The sequence below is a fragment of the Phascolarctos cinereus genome, unplaced genomic scaffold (genome assembly GCF_003287225.1).
Source record: "Phascolarctos cinereus isolate Bilbo 61053 unplaced genomic scaffold, phaCin_HiC Scaffold_8;HRSCAF=390, whole genome shotgun sequence".
Taxonomy (NCBI): domain Eukaryota; kingdom Metazoa; phylum Chordata; class Mammalia; order Diprotodontia; family Phascolarctidae; genus Phascolarctos; species Phascolarctos cinereus.
In genome coordinates, this window is record NW_027556291.1 from 54,341,917 (window position 1) to 54,358,460 (window position 16,544).

Consider the following 16,544-nt stretch of genomic DNA (forward strand, 5'->3'; position numbering starts at 1 on the left):
TCTTTCTGGCCTCATTGGCCAACCTTTCCCCTCCCAAACTCTATAATCCAGCCAAATTGGCTTTCTCTCCATTCCCTCAAGCATGAGACTACATCTCCCAACTCAGTGCTTTTCCACTGGCTGTGCCCCATGCTTGGAATGCACTCCCTTCTTATCTCTGCCTAATAGAGCCCCTCTTTTCTCTTAAGATACAGATCAGGCACCTATCTTTTTTTTTTAAATAGTATTTGATTTTTTCCAATTACATGTAAAGACAATTTTAAACATTCATGTTTTATAAAATTTTGAGTTCCAAATTTTCTCCCCCACACCCGCCCCCAAGACGATAAACAATTTGATATAAGTTACATGTAAGGCCCTTATCTTCTACAGCATGCCTTTCCTGATGCCCCCAAGTGCTAGTGCCTTTTCTCCCAAATTACCATTTATTTAATTTGTGTGTGTGGTATAAACTTTATTTTTATGTTACTAAATTTCTATGTGTACTTGTCTTCCCCATTAGAATGTGAAGCCTTCCTGAGTAGGGACTGCTCTATTCTTTGTACACACATACCTTGTTTTATTTTGCTTTGCTTTATTGCACTTTGCAGATATTTGCATTTTTTTTCCACAGCATGTGCTCATATCATGTTTCTGCGTCAGATTTGGGTAAGTCTGCCAATATTTTGAACGTTTTCATTATTATTCTGTTATGGTGATCTGTGATGAGTGATACTTTGATATTTGACGTTGTTTTGGGATGTCACAAACCGGGCTCATACAAGACAATGAACTTAATTGATAAATGTTCTATGTGTTCTGACTGCTGTACCCACAGTCTTTCTCCCTCTCTTTGGTGCCTCCCCATTTCCTGGGATACAATAATACTGAAAGAAGGACAATTAATAACTCTAAATGGCCTCTAAGTGTGTAAGAGAAAGGAAGAGTCAATCAGTGTGGCAAATTTCATTTTTGTCTTATTTTAAGAAACTGCCACAGTCACCCCAACCTTCAGCAACTACCACCTCGATCAGTCAGCAGACTCAACATGGAGGCAAGACCTTCCACCAGCAAAAAGATTATGACTTGCTGAAGGCTCAGATGATGGTTAGCATTTTTTAGCCATAAAGTATTTGTAATTAAGGTATATACATATTGTTTTTAGACATACTATTACATACTTCATAGACTACAGTATAGTGTAAACATAACTTTTATATGCACTGGGAAACAAAAAAAATGTGTGTGACTCGCTTTATTTCAATATTTCCTTTACTGCAGTGGTTGGAACCAAACCTGCATATCATCGAGGTATACCTGTACATCTTTCTCCAGTGCCAAACACATCGCAGGAAATTAATAAATACCTATTGATTCATTGGTTGGTTGGTTGGTTGATATCCCAATTGGCCTATTTACTCTTCCCACAACACAGGTCACATTCCATATTTTCCATCTCCCAGCCTTTAGACAGTAGAGACTGTCCCTTGCGTCTTCCCCTTGCCCCTCAGAGCCCCTCACTGCCTCTAACATACAGCTGAGATGCTATCTTCCATATGGGACCTTTCCTGTCCCCACCCCTAATTGGTGGTGTTCTTTAGCTTTTGAAATTACTTTTATAACCTTGTAAATAGTTGATGTTTACTTCTCTGAGTACATGTTGTATACAATCCACAGTAATATATAAGTTCCTGAAGGCAAAAATGTTTCATTTTTGTCTTTGTACTCCCAACATCACACACACAGTAGGTATTTAATAAATGTTTGTTGAATTGAACTTTAAGCACTTCTGATCTAGTAGAGTGACAAGATATGCAGACATCAGATAATTAAGGACCCAATTCTTCATGGTAGAAAGAATGGCTTTGGAGTCAGGGTACCTGAATTCAAATGCTGGATTTGTTACATTGTTCCAAGGTTACCTGTGTAACCTTGAGCACCTTACCTCACTTTCCTGGACCTCAGTTTCTTCATCTGGAAAATGAGGTTAGATTTCTAAGGAAGCATAATACTATAGAAAGAACACTGGCCCTGGAGTCAGAGAGTTGTTCACTCATGTGTGACTCTTCTTGTCCCCATTTGGGGTTTTCTTGGCAGAGATACTGGAGTGGTTTGCCATTTTCTTTTCTAGCTCATTTTACAGATGAGGAAACTGAGGCAAATAGGGGTAAGTGACTTGCCCAAAGTCACACAGCTGGTAAGTTTCTGAAGCCAGATTTGAACTCAGGTCTTCCTAACTCCAGGCCCAGTGCTCTATGCACTATGGTACCACCTAGCTGCCCCTAGTCAGAGAATGTGGGTTCAAATCCTGCTTCTGATACCAACAGGGACAAGTCCCTTCCTCTCTCTGGCCTCAGTTTCCTCCTCTATAAAATGAGGGAGTGGGGCTAAGATGACATCTGAGGTTCCTTTCAGCTCTAGATGACTTAGAAAAGGAAGTGGTGATGACAAAGAGCAAGTATGGTTTCATTAAGAACAGGTCATGCCAGACTAACCAGCCTAGGATCTTAAGATCTCCTTCCAGTTTTATATATCTATGAATGAAAGGCAGTATGTTGGTTACCTCAAAGAGTGAGTTATTTCTAGGCCCATGATCAATGCTTGAGAAAGGGATAATCGGTGTGAACTGGAGCACTTTCAGGGTAGTGGGTCTGGAAGGATTCCTAGAAAGAAGCAGAAGGCAGGGGCATTGCTGGTGAGTTCCAAGGCATGGGGATGGGCACTCGCTTGTTCATAGGGTAGTTTGTGAACCAAATTTGTCAGTACCTACTATGTGCCAGGCCCTGGGGATCCCAAAGACAAAAATAAACCAAACCAAAAGGAAACCGTGGCTGCCCTCAAGGACCTAACATATGACAACCTCCTTTTCTCCTCCTTTTTCTAACTGCTCTGCATTAATTCTCTGGCCTAGACCTGCCTCCTTTAGTTCTCCAAGTTCTAGGTAGAGTTCAAGTTTCCCTCCTCCCACCAAAGCAAGGCCTCTCCCCTCGGAACGGCAGAAGCCTCCCGAGTCCTCCTGGTTGTTTTTTTTTTTTTTGGTGGCTCGGTCCGTGTATGTTTGAGTACCAGAGGTCAGAGATCATCTCATTTTCCGGTTCCTCCTGGGGTTGAGTTACCTGGCCTTGGCCTTGAGCCACCTCCCACGCCCGCCCAGCCGCCGCAGGGCTCATTCCTCCTTCCGGCCGGCAGGGGGCAGAGCCCCGCGCATGCGTACGCAGCGACCCCTCCAGGCGCCCGCAGCCCGCCCGCTTTAGTTAGTAGCGCCTGTGGCGGGCGTGGCGTCGTCGTCGTCGTCGTCGGGCGAGGCGAGGGAGGAGGAGAAAAAGGAGGAGGAGGCGGCCAGTGCTGCAGCTCGGGCTGTCTGGGCGGCGGCGGCGGTCGCTGTCTCCTCGCATCCCGGGCCTCGCTGGGCCCCCTCCCCCATGCCCGCGGGCAGCCTGTGAGCAGCGCCCGCCCAGGCCTGGAGAAGAGAGCGGCGGCGGCAGCGGCAGCAGCAGCAGCGACAGCGACAGCAGCAGCATGGCGGACGACGGGGCCGCGGCGGCGGCTTTGGCCGAGAAGTTCCTGACGCCCGACGAGCCCTTCCCTCTGCTGGGGCCCCCGCGCGGCCCGGGCACCTGCTTCAGCGAGGAGTCGGGCTGCCTGGACGTCAGCGACTTCGGCTGCCAGCTGTCCTCCTGCCACCGCACCGACCCCCTGCACCGCTTCCACACCAACAGGTATGGCGCCGCCCACCCCCTCCCCCTTCCGCGGGACCCTGGCACCTGCTCCTCGCGCCCCCCCCAGCTCTCTCTCCTCGATTCCCGCCCTTCCCCCTGGACCGGGGCACCTGCTCCTCGCCCCACCCCCACTCCCACCTCTCGGCCCCCGCCCCTCCCATGCGCACCCCTTTCCGTCGGCACCCCGGCATCTGCTCCTCGACTCTCCCCGTCCTCGATATCTCCCCCCGTCTCGGCTCCTACCCCTCCCATGCATCGCCCCCGCTCCTGGGACCCTGGCACCTGCTCCGCTCCTCCCCCTCATCTCCCTTACACCCACGCCGGGAGAGCCCTTCCCACACCGCCTCCTCTCAGTCGCCAGAGACCTTGGCCCCTCCCCTCCCCCACTTTGTCTCTCCCTTCCCTCCCGACCCCCCCCCCCCCCCCCCCCCCGGTTCCTTTCCCCTGCGGTGGGCCCCTTGCCATTCTGTGCTCCTAGCAACCCAACTCCTCACTGGCCAGAGCCCTGGCGTCTTTTCTGTCCTCGCCCCTCATCCTCCCAGTACCTCATAGGTCCGCAAATCTATAGCTAGGAGGGATCAGAGATCGGATGATGGAAGGCACCGTGGAGGCCAGGGAATATTGTGTTCGATACTGAAGGCTACAGTGAGAAGAGGACAGTGACCAGCTGGAAAATGTCCAGAGAGGCCATGAGGAAACTGAGGGCCTGGGAGGTGAAGTTATCCCACCTTTGTTCAAGATCACACCTAGGATCATAGATCGAGGCCTGAAAGGGACCCTAGAGACCATAGTCCAACCCCTTATTTTTACAGGGGAGGAAACTGAGGCCTGGGAAGGGGAAGTGATTTGCCCAAGGTCACCCATAGGATTTTAGATCTAGAGCTGGAAGGAGCTTCAGGGGCTATCTAGTCCAACCCCCTCATTTTCTATTCACTGTTCTGCAGTTGCCCAGTTGTTAGCCTACCTCCTCCCCAGCAACCATCTTCCACATTACATGCTTAGATTCATAGATTTAGAGCTGGAAAGGACCTTAAAATCATCTAGTCCCTCGTCCTCATTTACAGATGAAGAATCCAAGGCCCAGAGGCAAAATCTCAACTAATCAGTGATGGAGCCTGGGTTCCAGCCCAACTCCTCTGACTCCAAATCCAACATTTCCCCCAGCACCAGGCTGCCTCTCCCCATACAGTTTTGTTTTATTGGCTACCATTCTTTCCTAAGCTCTTTCCACTCCCAGATCTGCCCAGGCTCATTGTTTACCCTGTTGCATGTATTTTGTTCTTGTTTTCCTTTCTTCCTTCGCTGTTCCCATTTTAAATACACCCTTTATCCTTACTCTGCCAGTACCAGTGCTAAGTCCCAAGACCCTACCTTTTGCCACGTTTCTTCGTACTTAATCCCTTGAATTCCAAGTCCAGTATATAGAATCTCAGAACTTTTGAATCCAACTTCCCACCCCATGCAGATATTCTCTCTGTGCTTCAATTGAGCATCGTCAGTGAATGGTGGGAAATTTACTGCCTAGAAAGCCAGGGTTGAACAACTCTTAATTGTTAGAAAGTTTTGCCTTATATTGATTTAACTTCTCCCCATTTATTCTAGTTCTATTTTCAGAAGCCACACAGCACCAGTCTAATATTTCTTCAGCCTGACAGCCTCTTATAAATATTTGAAGATAGCTTTCATAAGATTGGTAAGGTAAAGGGGAAAGTATATCTATAGTTGCATCTCCAGGGCTGTAGTCATTCTAAAATGCTTTTAACTGAACAACTAAGGGCTCAACATAAATCCTTGTTTCTGCTATAAAAATCCCTACCTCTGAAAAGTACACCCTTTTGAGTTTATCTTATGCCTAGGGCCTTATCTTAATCTTCAGTAAAATTCAACAAACATTTATTAAGTAACCATTTCTCTTGATTGCACCTGGGGAAAATATCCTCCCTTGAATTGCTCAAAGGATTGTGAGTAGTTACTAGGTTCTTTGAGCCAGGCACTAGATTTCAGTTCAGATTTTATTCTTTGAAAAGGAAGTATTATTCCCAAATATACATTTGATTTTTAGTTTTTTTAACCTGTAATTTAGCTGGTATAAGAAACACCTATCAATTCAGATTGAAAACTGTTCTGCAATTTATAATACAGTTTTAGTTCACTGGGATACTGAGAGTTTAAATAACTTACCCAAGGTCATGCGGCCAGTGTGTGTCAGAGGCCATACTTGAACAAAGATATTCTTGACTCTGTGTTAGCTTTCTATATATCAAGACATGCTAACTGTCATATATTCTAAAGGGCCTTTAAAAGTCAAATTAAAGACTTTTTTCAGTTCTGAGAAGGGCAAGGACTGGGAATTTGGGAGACTATTATAATAATCCAGGCTGAAGGTGATGAATGAGAGCCTGACTTGTAATGGTAGCCTGTGAGTGGAGAAGAGACTGATTTGAGAAATGTGGAGGTAGAGACAAAAAGATCTGAGGACAAGAAAGAGTCACAGTGACTTGAAGTTCCATGTTTGTGTGATCAGAATAATGATGGGCCCCTTAGAATAAATAGGGAAGCTTGGAGGAGGGGTAGGTTACAGAAGGAAAACAAATAAGTTCTATTATGGACACATCTAGTTTGAGACTCTAGGTAGAGATCTGTACCGGACAGTGAATGATGTGATGATTGGAGTTCAGAAGAGATACTAGGGCTGGATGTGGGTATTTGGGAATTATCTACATAGAGATGGTCCCGTCTGTGGGAGCTGCCAAGCTTGATGAGAGATTATAGATAGAGAAGGCACAGGGTAGAACCTTGGTGAATACTGACTATTCGTGGATGGCCATCTAGCAGTGGAAACTGAGAGTGTGTTAGGTAAGAGAAGAATCAGAAGAGAATAGTATTGAAGAAGCCAAGGTTCCCCACCCCTGATCTAGGAGAAGGTGTCTGGCAGTCATAAAAGCTTTACAGAATTCAAAGGCGAAAGAGAACTTAGAACAGGTCATCAGATTTGGTGAAAACACTTTATTAAGTAGTAGGGTAAAGAACCCAGGGAACAAGGGGTTGAAAGGTGAGTGGCAGGTAAAGAGATGGAGGCCAGACTGCAAAAGAGAGAAGAGGTACAAGAAGATAACTTGAGGTGGCAGGACTAAGTGAAGGATTTTCAAGGAAGGGAGAGACCTGGGCATGTTGATAGGTGGTCAGAAAGGAGCCAGGAGATAGAGGAGGAAGATGAGAGTGAATGATGTAGCGATCAGACTCTCAGTGCAGATAGGAGGGGATGTTATCAAGAGCGTGAGTGGGAGGTTAGCCATTTTGGAGTACCTGAAGGGGAATGATGTCAGGTATGTTGAGGGGATCCTTTTTCAGGTATGCACTGGATGCTGACATTCTGGGATCCAAGGCCAGAGTATATAGTACATTGGGTTTGAATTATGTGACAGAGTAAACAGAACTAAAGACAGAGTAAACCTCGAAGGAGGTCACTGATTGTGGCCAAAGGACCATCTGGAAGGGGCAGCGAGGAACAAGAAATGTGTCTATTCTTCCTCTTGGCCTACTGTACCAGAGGCATGAGAGGATTATGTAGCATTGGAGAGGGTTGCCAGAGGCATAGTATATTCCTGAGGGAGCCAGGTTTCTGTGAGTGTCAGGAGATAGAATATAAGAAGAGGAGGTCTAGGATGAAGAGAAGTTTATTAATGATAAAATGAGAATCCCATAGGGAACAATAGAAGAAGAGGTTAGAGAAAATACAGGACTCATGGGCATTAGGGATGAGAATGTGTGGAGTGGGAGTAGAGGAAAGGGATGCCAGTCCCTTAATAGAGGGCATCTTTGAATCAGAACCTCGGACAAGGGGAGGTGGGAAACAGCAGCTGGCTAGAAGTCCCACTCTCCACGGCCCTGGTGAGGATGGAGTGTAGTCAGACTACTCTCCCAAACAACAGGGAGAAATGGTTTGATCCAGCAAGGAGAGTGGGTTGAGTCAAGCTGGGTTGGTAAATATCCGGTGATCAGGTCTCAAGAGGTCTGACTGAACTGGTGCCAGTTCCTTTGCCTCATCCCAAGGTGATAGAGGATGGTGCAGCCTGCAGCATGATACCCTGCATGTGGCTCCTGGCTCTTTGTGGGGACTGGTGGCTGTTGGACAGAGGGCTAAGGCAGGGCTGGGGAACCTGTGGCCTCGAGGCCACATGTGGCCCTCTAGGTCCTCAAATCCTTAATTTAATTAATAATTGATACATTCCCAAATAATTAATTCCCAATAATTCCCAAATATCCATATCCAGCCCTAGTATCTCTTCTGAACTCCAATCACACATCATTCACTGCCGATAGAGATCTCTACCTAGAGTCTCAAACTAGATGTGTCCGTAATAGAACTTATTTGTTTTCCTTCTGTAACCTACCCCTCCTCCAAGCTTCCCTATTTCTTCTAAGGGGCCCATCATTATTCTGATCACACAAATATGGAACTTCAAGTCACTGTGACTCTTTTTTGTCCTCAGATCTTTTTGACTCTGCCTCCACATTTCTCAATCAGTCTCTTCTCCACTCACAGGCTACCATTACAAGTCAGGCTCTCATAATTAAATTTGTGAAATCTTTAATAAAAGGATTTGTTCTGTGAAATTTGAATTAAATCAAAAGGCTGCACTTGAGGACTTAGAGGGCCACACGTGGCCTTGAGGCTGCAGGTTTCCCACCCCTGGGCTAAGGTATTGTTGCTTATGCTAGCTTTGTGTACAAAGGTGAGGTCAACAGTGTCAGCGTATGTGGCAATAGGTTTCAGAGAGAAGAGGCCGTCAGATACAGTCCCTGGACCTTCAGCAATAATAAAGGGCTATCGCTTTGTTTTCTCAGATGGTTTGGCAGCCCTGGACAGAGCAGAGATTCCTCTACAAGTATCAGTAAGTTCCAGGGCAGAGAGAACTTCAAAGGAAAAAAAAAAACAGGTACTGGGACAAGAGCCATGTCCAGGCGCCAGCAGTGGGCTCCTGCTTGGGCACTTGGCTCATCAAAGCTATTTATTGGCAGGAATACTAAACCAGAATGTATAGACATCAGTCCTTAGTCACCTCTGGGCTCCAGAGTTCCTAATGCTCCAGTACACCAAGCCATGGTATTTTCTTCAGAGAGCTAGCAGTCTTATGTGATGCGACAGAACCCTCAGTTGAATGTCTGGCAAACACAGTGTTAAATCTCTTATTGATGTTGCAGCTCTGCCTGGCCTGTGCTGTTGGCAGGGAGTCTTCTCTGACCTTGACACAGTTCAGGACCTCTCTCCTCTGCTAAAGATTTACAAAATAAAGACTCCCACTTTTTTTCTCAACCAGATCTTTTCTCTTAAGAACTCTGGGTCCTTTCAGCAGCCCGAGGTGTTTCTTCCTTCACACCCTCCTCCTTACCCCCTAGTACAAGTTGTTCTTTTAGTAGCATACCCAGTGGAAGGGAGGCCAAGATAGTGTCAGTTGTAAAGATTTGTTTCTGGGTACATTCTCTCATGGTAACCAGGTGGTTGGGATGCAAAGGACTAAGAAAAATAGAAAGAAAATTAGAAAGATATAGATTTTGTTCGGGTGCAATCATCAGCTCTTCCTGTGACTGCAGGCAAATGAAACAGTTCACCACGTTCTTCCAATCAAATCAACCTGTACTTGAGTGCCTCCTATATCTTAGCTACTATGCTGGGTTGTGTGGGAGCACACAAAATGGTAGCTGTTCTCAGGGGACTAACATTCTAGTTGTGAGAACAAGGCAAAAATTCTAGGGCGTTAAGTAGTCATAATGATAGCTAGCTAACATTTATAGAGCTTATGTAACCATAGAAGACAAAAATACAAATGAAATGACAAGGCAGTAGTCCCAGCTCTGCTTGCAATTTTGATCACTTGTTGCCTTAGAGCAGATACTTATTTTGTTCTTGAGGATTTTAAAAATGCTTTACAGCCATTACTTCATTTTCACTTCACAACGACCCTGGGAGGCAGACATTATTGGTATGTGATTATCTCTACTTTGAAGACCATTAGATTTTTTTGGGCAGCCAGGTGCTGGGCCTGGAGTCAGGAAGACCTGAGTTCAAATTCAGCCTGATACTTATTAACTGGGTAGTGCCACTGCCTTCGTTTTGCTGGTATCTCCAGTTTATCCAGTGTATATCTTGTTTGTACATAGTTGTTTGCATGTTATCTCTCCCATTAGATTATGAGCTTGAGGGCAGAGACTCTTTGGCCTTTCTTTGAATCCTGATGTACCTGGCACACAGTGGGTGCTTAATAAATGTTTGGTGACTGATTAAAACATTAAGAGGCTATGTGGAATAGCAAGCACTGCTAGTATGCCTGAGACTTGGGAAAGGTGAGGCTTTGGGAGACAGTGTATGGGGAAGAGCCACATGATTAAGAGGAGAGGGAATGGCTTGGGAAGCCACAAACCTGGTGTTGAATCCTAGCTCCATTTTTCACTACCTAGGTGACAGTGGCTTTCTGAGCCTTAGTTTTCACATTTGTAAAACTATCTAGATTCTCTTGAAGAATTCTCTGAACCTAACCCTCCATTTTGATTGCTCTTGTTTGGAAAGCCAGTGTTCCTCAAGTTCCTCAAATGGGCTTTGAGCATGTCACTTCCCTGCCAAAACAAAAGTCACCTTTAATGGCTCCCACTGTCTACAGTATAGTGGTGCATTCAGGGCCATGTACAGTATGCCCTCAACCTGCCTTTCCAGGATTCTCTCCGTGCTGACGTAAGGGGCTCATCTACCATTGCCTCACCCCCAAACAGATTTCAGCTGGGTTAGATTGTCCTCCAGATACAAGTTAGGCTTTCAGACTCTTGCTAGCCTGGTCTCCATCTAGAAAACCCTCCCCCTTCTCTTTTCCTCTGCCCACATCCTTCAGGAATTGCCAGCCACCCCAACTCTCTCCTTCTCTGACCAGTTCAAGAATTCAACATTTATTAAGTACCTGTTACATGCAAGGTAGGATAAAAAGAAAAAAAAAATAAAATGGCCCCTGCTCTCAAGGAGCTTACATTCTACTGGGGATATTACAGCGTAGATATTTAAATAAAGTAATCTGAAGAAAGAAGAGCATTAACTGGGGGAGAGTGATCTGAGAAAGGAGTGATCAGAGAAGCCCACAGTTATCACCTCCTACTCTGAAATCAGTACTTGTCTAAAAGAAGCACAAAAGGAAAAAAGTGCTGAACTGGAGCCAGTCAATGAACAAACGTTCAGTGAATGGCTACTGTGTGCCAAGCACTTTACAAATACTATCTCATTTGATCTTCACAATAACTCTTGGAGGTAGGTGCTATTATTGCCTTCATTTTACAGATGAGGAAACTGAGGTAGGTTAAATGACTTGCCCAGAGTCACATAGCCAGGAAGTATCTGAGGCTGGATTTTAACTTGAGTTTTCCTGACTCCAGGACCAGCAGTTCTATCCACTGTACCACCTAATGGCCTCAAAATCTAGCTGTCTTCAAAATGGATATAATCACATACTGATAATGTTGGAAACTCAAAAGAAGCCAGGAAGCAGAACGTTCCAGGTGTAGACGACAGCCAGTGAAAATGCCTGGAGCCAGGAGATAGCAAGGTGGCCAGTGTCAGTGGATCACAGAGTATATGGGGGAGTAAGAAGCCTAGAAAGGTAGGAAGGGTTTGGAAGGCTAAACAGAAGATTTTGTATTTGATCCTGGGGCCAGTAGGGAGTCCCTGGAGTTATTTGAATTGGGGTATATGGGGGTGTGTGAGAGAGACAGACATGTTCAGACCCATGCTTTAGGAGGATTCATTTACAGCTGAGTAGAGGATGGAGTTGGGGGAGATTTGTGGCAGGAAGACTGACCAGCTGGTGGTTTGCAGTAGTCCAGGTGTGAAGTGATGACCCTGCACCAGGGTGGTGGCCATGTCAGAGGAGAGAAGGAGGCATATTCGAGAGAAATTTTGAAGATGAAAATGGCGACTAATTGGATATTGGTGGGGGGCAGGGTGAAAGAGTAAGAGGTCAAATATGACACCTAGGTTGGGAGACTGGCAGGGTGGTGGTGGTGCCCTGTATAATAATAAGAAAGTTAGGAAGAGGGGAAGTTTTGTGGGGAAGGAGAATTTGGTTTTGGAAGTATTGAGTTCCATAATATCTCCAGGACATCCAGCTTGAAATATCCAGTAGGCAGTTGGAAGATGTAAGCCTGGAGGTAAAGGGAGAGGTTAGTGCTGGATGAACAGATCTAAGAAATCATCTGCTTAGAGATGAGAATTAGGTCCATATGAGTTGATGGGCAGCTAGGTGGCGCAGTGGATAGAGCGCCAAAGACTCATCTTGCCGAGTTCAAATCTGACCTCAGACACTCACTCGCTGTGTGACCCTGGGCAAGTCACTGCACCCCGTTTGCCTCAGTTTCCTTAATCTATAAAATGAGCTGAAGAAGGAAGTGGCAAACCACTCTAGTGTCTTTGCCAAGAAAACCCCAAATGGGGTCACAGAGTTGGACACGACTGGAATGACTGAACAATAAAAGAGTTGATGAGATTGCTAAGAGAATTAGTTTAGAGGGAGAGGAGGATTCAGGAAAGATGGTTAGGGATAGTTAAAAACCCATAATTATTGGGCATGACTTGGCTGAAGATCCAGCAAAGGAAATTGGGAAGGAGCATGAACAGGCAAGTAGGGGGACAACCAGGAGAGGGCTAGGGTCATAAAAGCTTAGAGAGTGTTGAGAGATGAGTGGGCCAGGATTAGGGAATATGTTAAAGGATTGCCTTGCTGCTCTGAAGGCCCACCTGAGATTATGTAACATAAATTTGTAGGTGGTCATGTCATTACTGTGTTTTGGTTTTTTTTCCAGTTTGATTCAACAGCAGGTGAGTAGGAACGAAAGCAGGGGATAGTGAGAAGAAGCCAGGGCTGGGACTTGTCAGGATAAGCAATCAAGGGTCTCCAGAGAAGAGGAGAGTGTAGAATTGAGCTGCTCCCCCAAGGGGTCAAGATAGGAAAGGGAGGAGGGTATAGCCAATAGATAGTGATGACTGGGGAAAGAACTGACGGGTGGGGGGGTTGGAGGAAGGACAGAGTTGGGGGGTTATAAGGCAGAGGGAGGGGTGGAATGACAACAGATTATGATCAAATAAAGGAATTTCAAAGTTTACGAACATGGATGTGGAACACTTGTGGGTGATGCCAGGATCCAGGGTATGGCCATTTCTGTGTGTAGCTGTGGTGAGGTGGAAGAGGGGGTCTTGGGAAATAAGTGAATTGAGGAGCTGAGTATTTGAGGGAGAGTCAGTATATATGTGTTGAAGTTCCCTAGTATGAAGGTAGCAGTGGAAGAGGGGGGAGAGAGACACACAGGGAGCCAGACACCAAAGAAAGAAGGGCTGTGACCTGGGGGGTGGGAGACAACAGCTGTGAGACTTTCCATTCAGTGGTAAGTATGGATCGAGTGGCTGAACCTCAGAGGAGCAGAGGTTACTGGGTGGGGGTGAGAGGGAGAGTCTGCAAGTGACAGTGGGGAACAAGGAGTAGGGTGTGGGGGCAGGGCCATGTGTGAAAGTGCATCCATTAGTTGCAGGAGGCAGCCCTCTGCTAGAGTTCTTGTCATCCCTTTGGGTTGAAGTGGAACATCCCCTGAAAGTTACAGAGCTCACAAAAGACACTTGCTGTTCTCTCCAAGATTGGCCTTGTAGCACTCCTACCCGCTGCCCGATTGTCTGTCCCCCAGAGTTGCTTATGCTTGGAGACTTCCATTTTTACTGCACATAGCTAGCCATTCCAAGTGCCAGGGGCCCTGATGCTTTGTAGTATCTTGTATTAGCCTTCCTTTCCTATCTGGGGGGTGAAGGACATCAAAAGATGCTTGGGGACATTCAAGCCCCCATTCAAGCTTCCCTGGTTTTGTCTTGTTTACCTTCAACTGTGTACAGACAGAAGTTGTTTTCAAAGGGATTTGAAGGGCAGCTACCTGGCGCAGTGGATAGAGCACTGGCCCTAAAGTCAGGACCTGAGATTAAATCCAGCCTCAGACCAAACACTTGACACTAGCTGTGTGACCCTGGGTAAGTCACTTAACCTTAATTGCCTAGGGAAAAAAAAAAAGAAGAGGAAGACGAAGAGGAAGAAAATGAAGACTCATTGGACAACATGAAAAGCCATGGCCAAACCCCCCCCCCCCCACAAAACCAAAGGGATTTGAGGTGCTATACAACCATTATTATTTGTTCCCCTTTCACACACACACTAACATGAAAGAGAAGGCAACATCACTCAGCACCTCAATGGATTCCCAGGCTCAGGTTCTACTGCATATATTCCAGTGGAATATCTCTATTGCATGAATCACCTATCTGTTTGTGTTACTAGTGGTCAGTACACTGAACTCGCAACTCTTGATTTCTTCTCTCCCCTCAGCTGTCACTGGCTTAATCAGTGATCTTTAGGGCATATTTGATGACTATAAAACTCTGCTTAGTCATTTTAAGTTTTCAATTCACTGACAAGTAAAAGGCGTCTACCAACTTTTACAGAATTATTTCTCATTCCTGGCAGTTTGGCTTATCAAACTGGCACAGACCAGTCATTTTTCTTCTCTGTTGACTTTGTCTTCCTTCTCACAACCTCATAAAATTTGAAGGTTCTCCTAAGGCCAGTTCTTTGTAATTATCAAATATGGAATACCTGTCAGTTATGTGACACCTATAATCTCTAGCCAATGGAAGCACGGAACTAGTAAGTGCCTGTAGAGTCTAGCATCCTGTAATATCTGCTCATAACAGAATGTAGAGGGTTTGAAGAGCTTCATGGGGTGAGCTCCTTGGGGTTTGCTCTCTGGTCCATCACAGCACTGTCAAAGGATCGTATTGACAATCCCCTAGGAATGAATGGGAACATTTTAAAGAGTATTCTGTTTCTGTTCAGATTTGATGACTGAGCTGGGTTTCTTTCTCCAAGAGACTTTTTTTTTGTTTTTTTCTTTCAGCCAAAGACAAGGTTTATTAGAGCATGGGCAGACTCTTAAGGAGTCCGAACATTAGTAAGCTATTGGCTAGGTTATAAGATTCTGAGCCGTGGCTAGATTTTAGAAATCTGAGCATCTTAATGGAGACGAGATGGACCTTATATACAGAAAGACTATTGGAGGTATCTAGGAGTGGTCAAGTAGTCTATGAGGTAATAGAACTCCAGGGGTGGCCAAGGGAGAATGGAGCCTAGATAGGAGTAAGGGTGGGAAGTGACCTGGGGCTATAGGGAGGTATGGAATTATAACCTCAGGAGAACACCAGAGATTTGGCCATGTGGGAAGGTCCAGGGTTTTTCCTTTTTGGGGGGGGGGTCTAGATCTTATCCTCATCATTCCCCCCTCAAACAAATGGGACCCAAATTCTTTTGATGTAAGGGGCAAAGGTCTCGTCTTCTAAAACTGCTTCCTGCTGGCAAGGGCCGTAGAGCTTTCCCCGCCTTGAGAGGATCCCAAAGAGGAGGTTGACTGGAACTGAGCACAGGCTGCATCCAGGGAACAATAGACATTGGCTGGTACCTGCTGTTGCTACCAACTGTAGGTGAATGGCCTGTAATCTGGAAGACACAAATCTGACAGAAAAGACTACAGGGCCCAGATATGACAGGTACTAGATTCAGGGCCCAAGTTTGAGAGGATAAAACATCCTTAGCTCTGTTTGGATTCAGATAATTCAGTTTTCCAACTACGCAGTATCAAATCCACCTTTGCCATACTCGGGATAATATTCCCTTTCAAAGGAACATAATGGGGAAACTGAGCCAGAAGGATCCCATCTTAGACTGAGGCTAAAATTGTCCTCTCAGCTTTTCTGATGCTGGCTTCCCACCAGTATAACCTTCTCTGAGTAGCTTGTGGCATTTGTCTTAGATGGTAGATTATTGATTATCAATGCATTATGACCCATCAGACAACTCAAAATAAAATCCTATGAGCTTTTACCTCAAACAGCAAGTTTTACTAATCACAGCTTAGAAAAACTTTTCCAGGATTTACATCTCAAACTTAAATTTGTCCTGATGTAAAAAGCCAATCATTAGAGATTTCTATACACTTGCAAATTCTCAGCAAGCCATTCATAATCCAAACAAGCTTTTTGGCTAGTTTACACATTAAAAATGATAAGCAACAATAGCTAAATTATTTTATCAGTAACCAAATTCTGAAAAGTTGCTTGACGTAACTGATAACAGAAACTTCACCAATTTGAAACTTGAAATAAACCCATTACCAATCAGGTGACTTCAGTTTTGTTAAATGCACTTCCAAATTACTTTGCACAGAGAATCAACATCTCATCATTAGCAGTTAAAACTATACATTTAAAAGAGTGTGCTTACCCAAGTTCAGAGGCTAGCTTCATTGCCTTGAGCAAGATGTGCTGAACCTGGGTGATGCTTCCAGGCAAAGGTTGCCCTAGAGCCCAAGACCATTGCCAGGGGGCCCCCATGCTGTAGCTGCTGCCCCTCCCCCCCTTCCTTTCCCAGGTGAGGGGTAAAGGGTGAAACTCCTTCTATGAGAGGGGTTAACAGATACCCTCTTGACTCAAGGGAAGGGAGTGACCAGGTTGTACAGGTGTATCAAAATTCCTTAATGATCAATCACAAAACTTCCAGAATATGCCAACATATTTTTAACTTGTTCTAACTTTCCCTGTAACCTCCATGAAGGAAGATTCAGAGGTGCAGAGGGAAGGGAGTAAGTAAGGGAACCAAAAAGGAACTGCAGTTTTCCCCAATTCCCTAGTGCTGAGGGAATTAACAGAATTGAGCATACACTTCCAGATAGGGTGTCCGTCCTTGTCCTCTATGCTGTGGGAGGTGTACCCAGGTCCATAGCCTT

General features: G+C 45.5%; 1 protein-coding gene across 1 annotated transcript in view; it reads left to right on the forward strand.

Annotated features, from left to right (window-relative positions):
- Positions 1-3,300: 3,300 nt before the first annotated feature.
- FAM199X (family with sequence similarity 199, X-linked) overlaps positions 3,301-16,544 on the forward strand; it is a 47,774-nt gene continuing 34,530 nt past the window's right edge. The window contains exon 1 of the mRNA XM_020975106.2: positions 3,301-3,698. Within this exon, the coding sequence (XP_020830765.1) occupies positions 3,499-3,698 (200 nt within the window). The 5' untranslated portion in view covers positions 3,301-3,498. The remainder of the gene's footprint in view (positions 3,699-16,544) is intronic.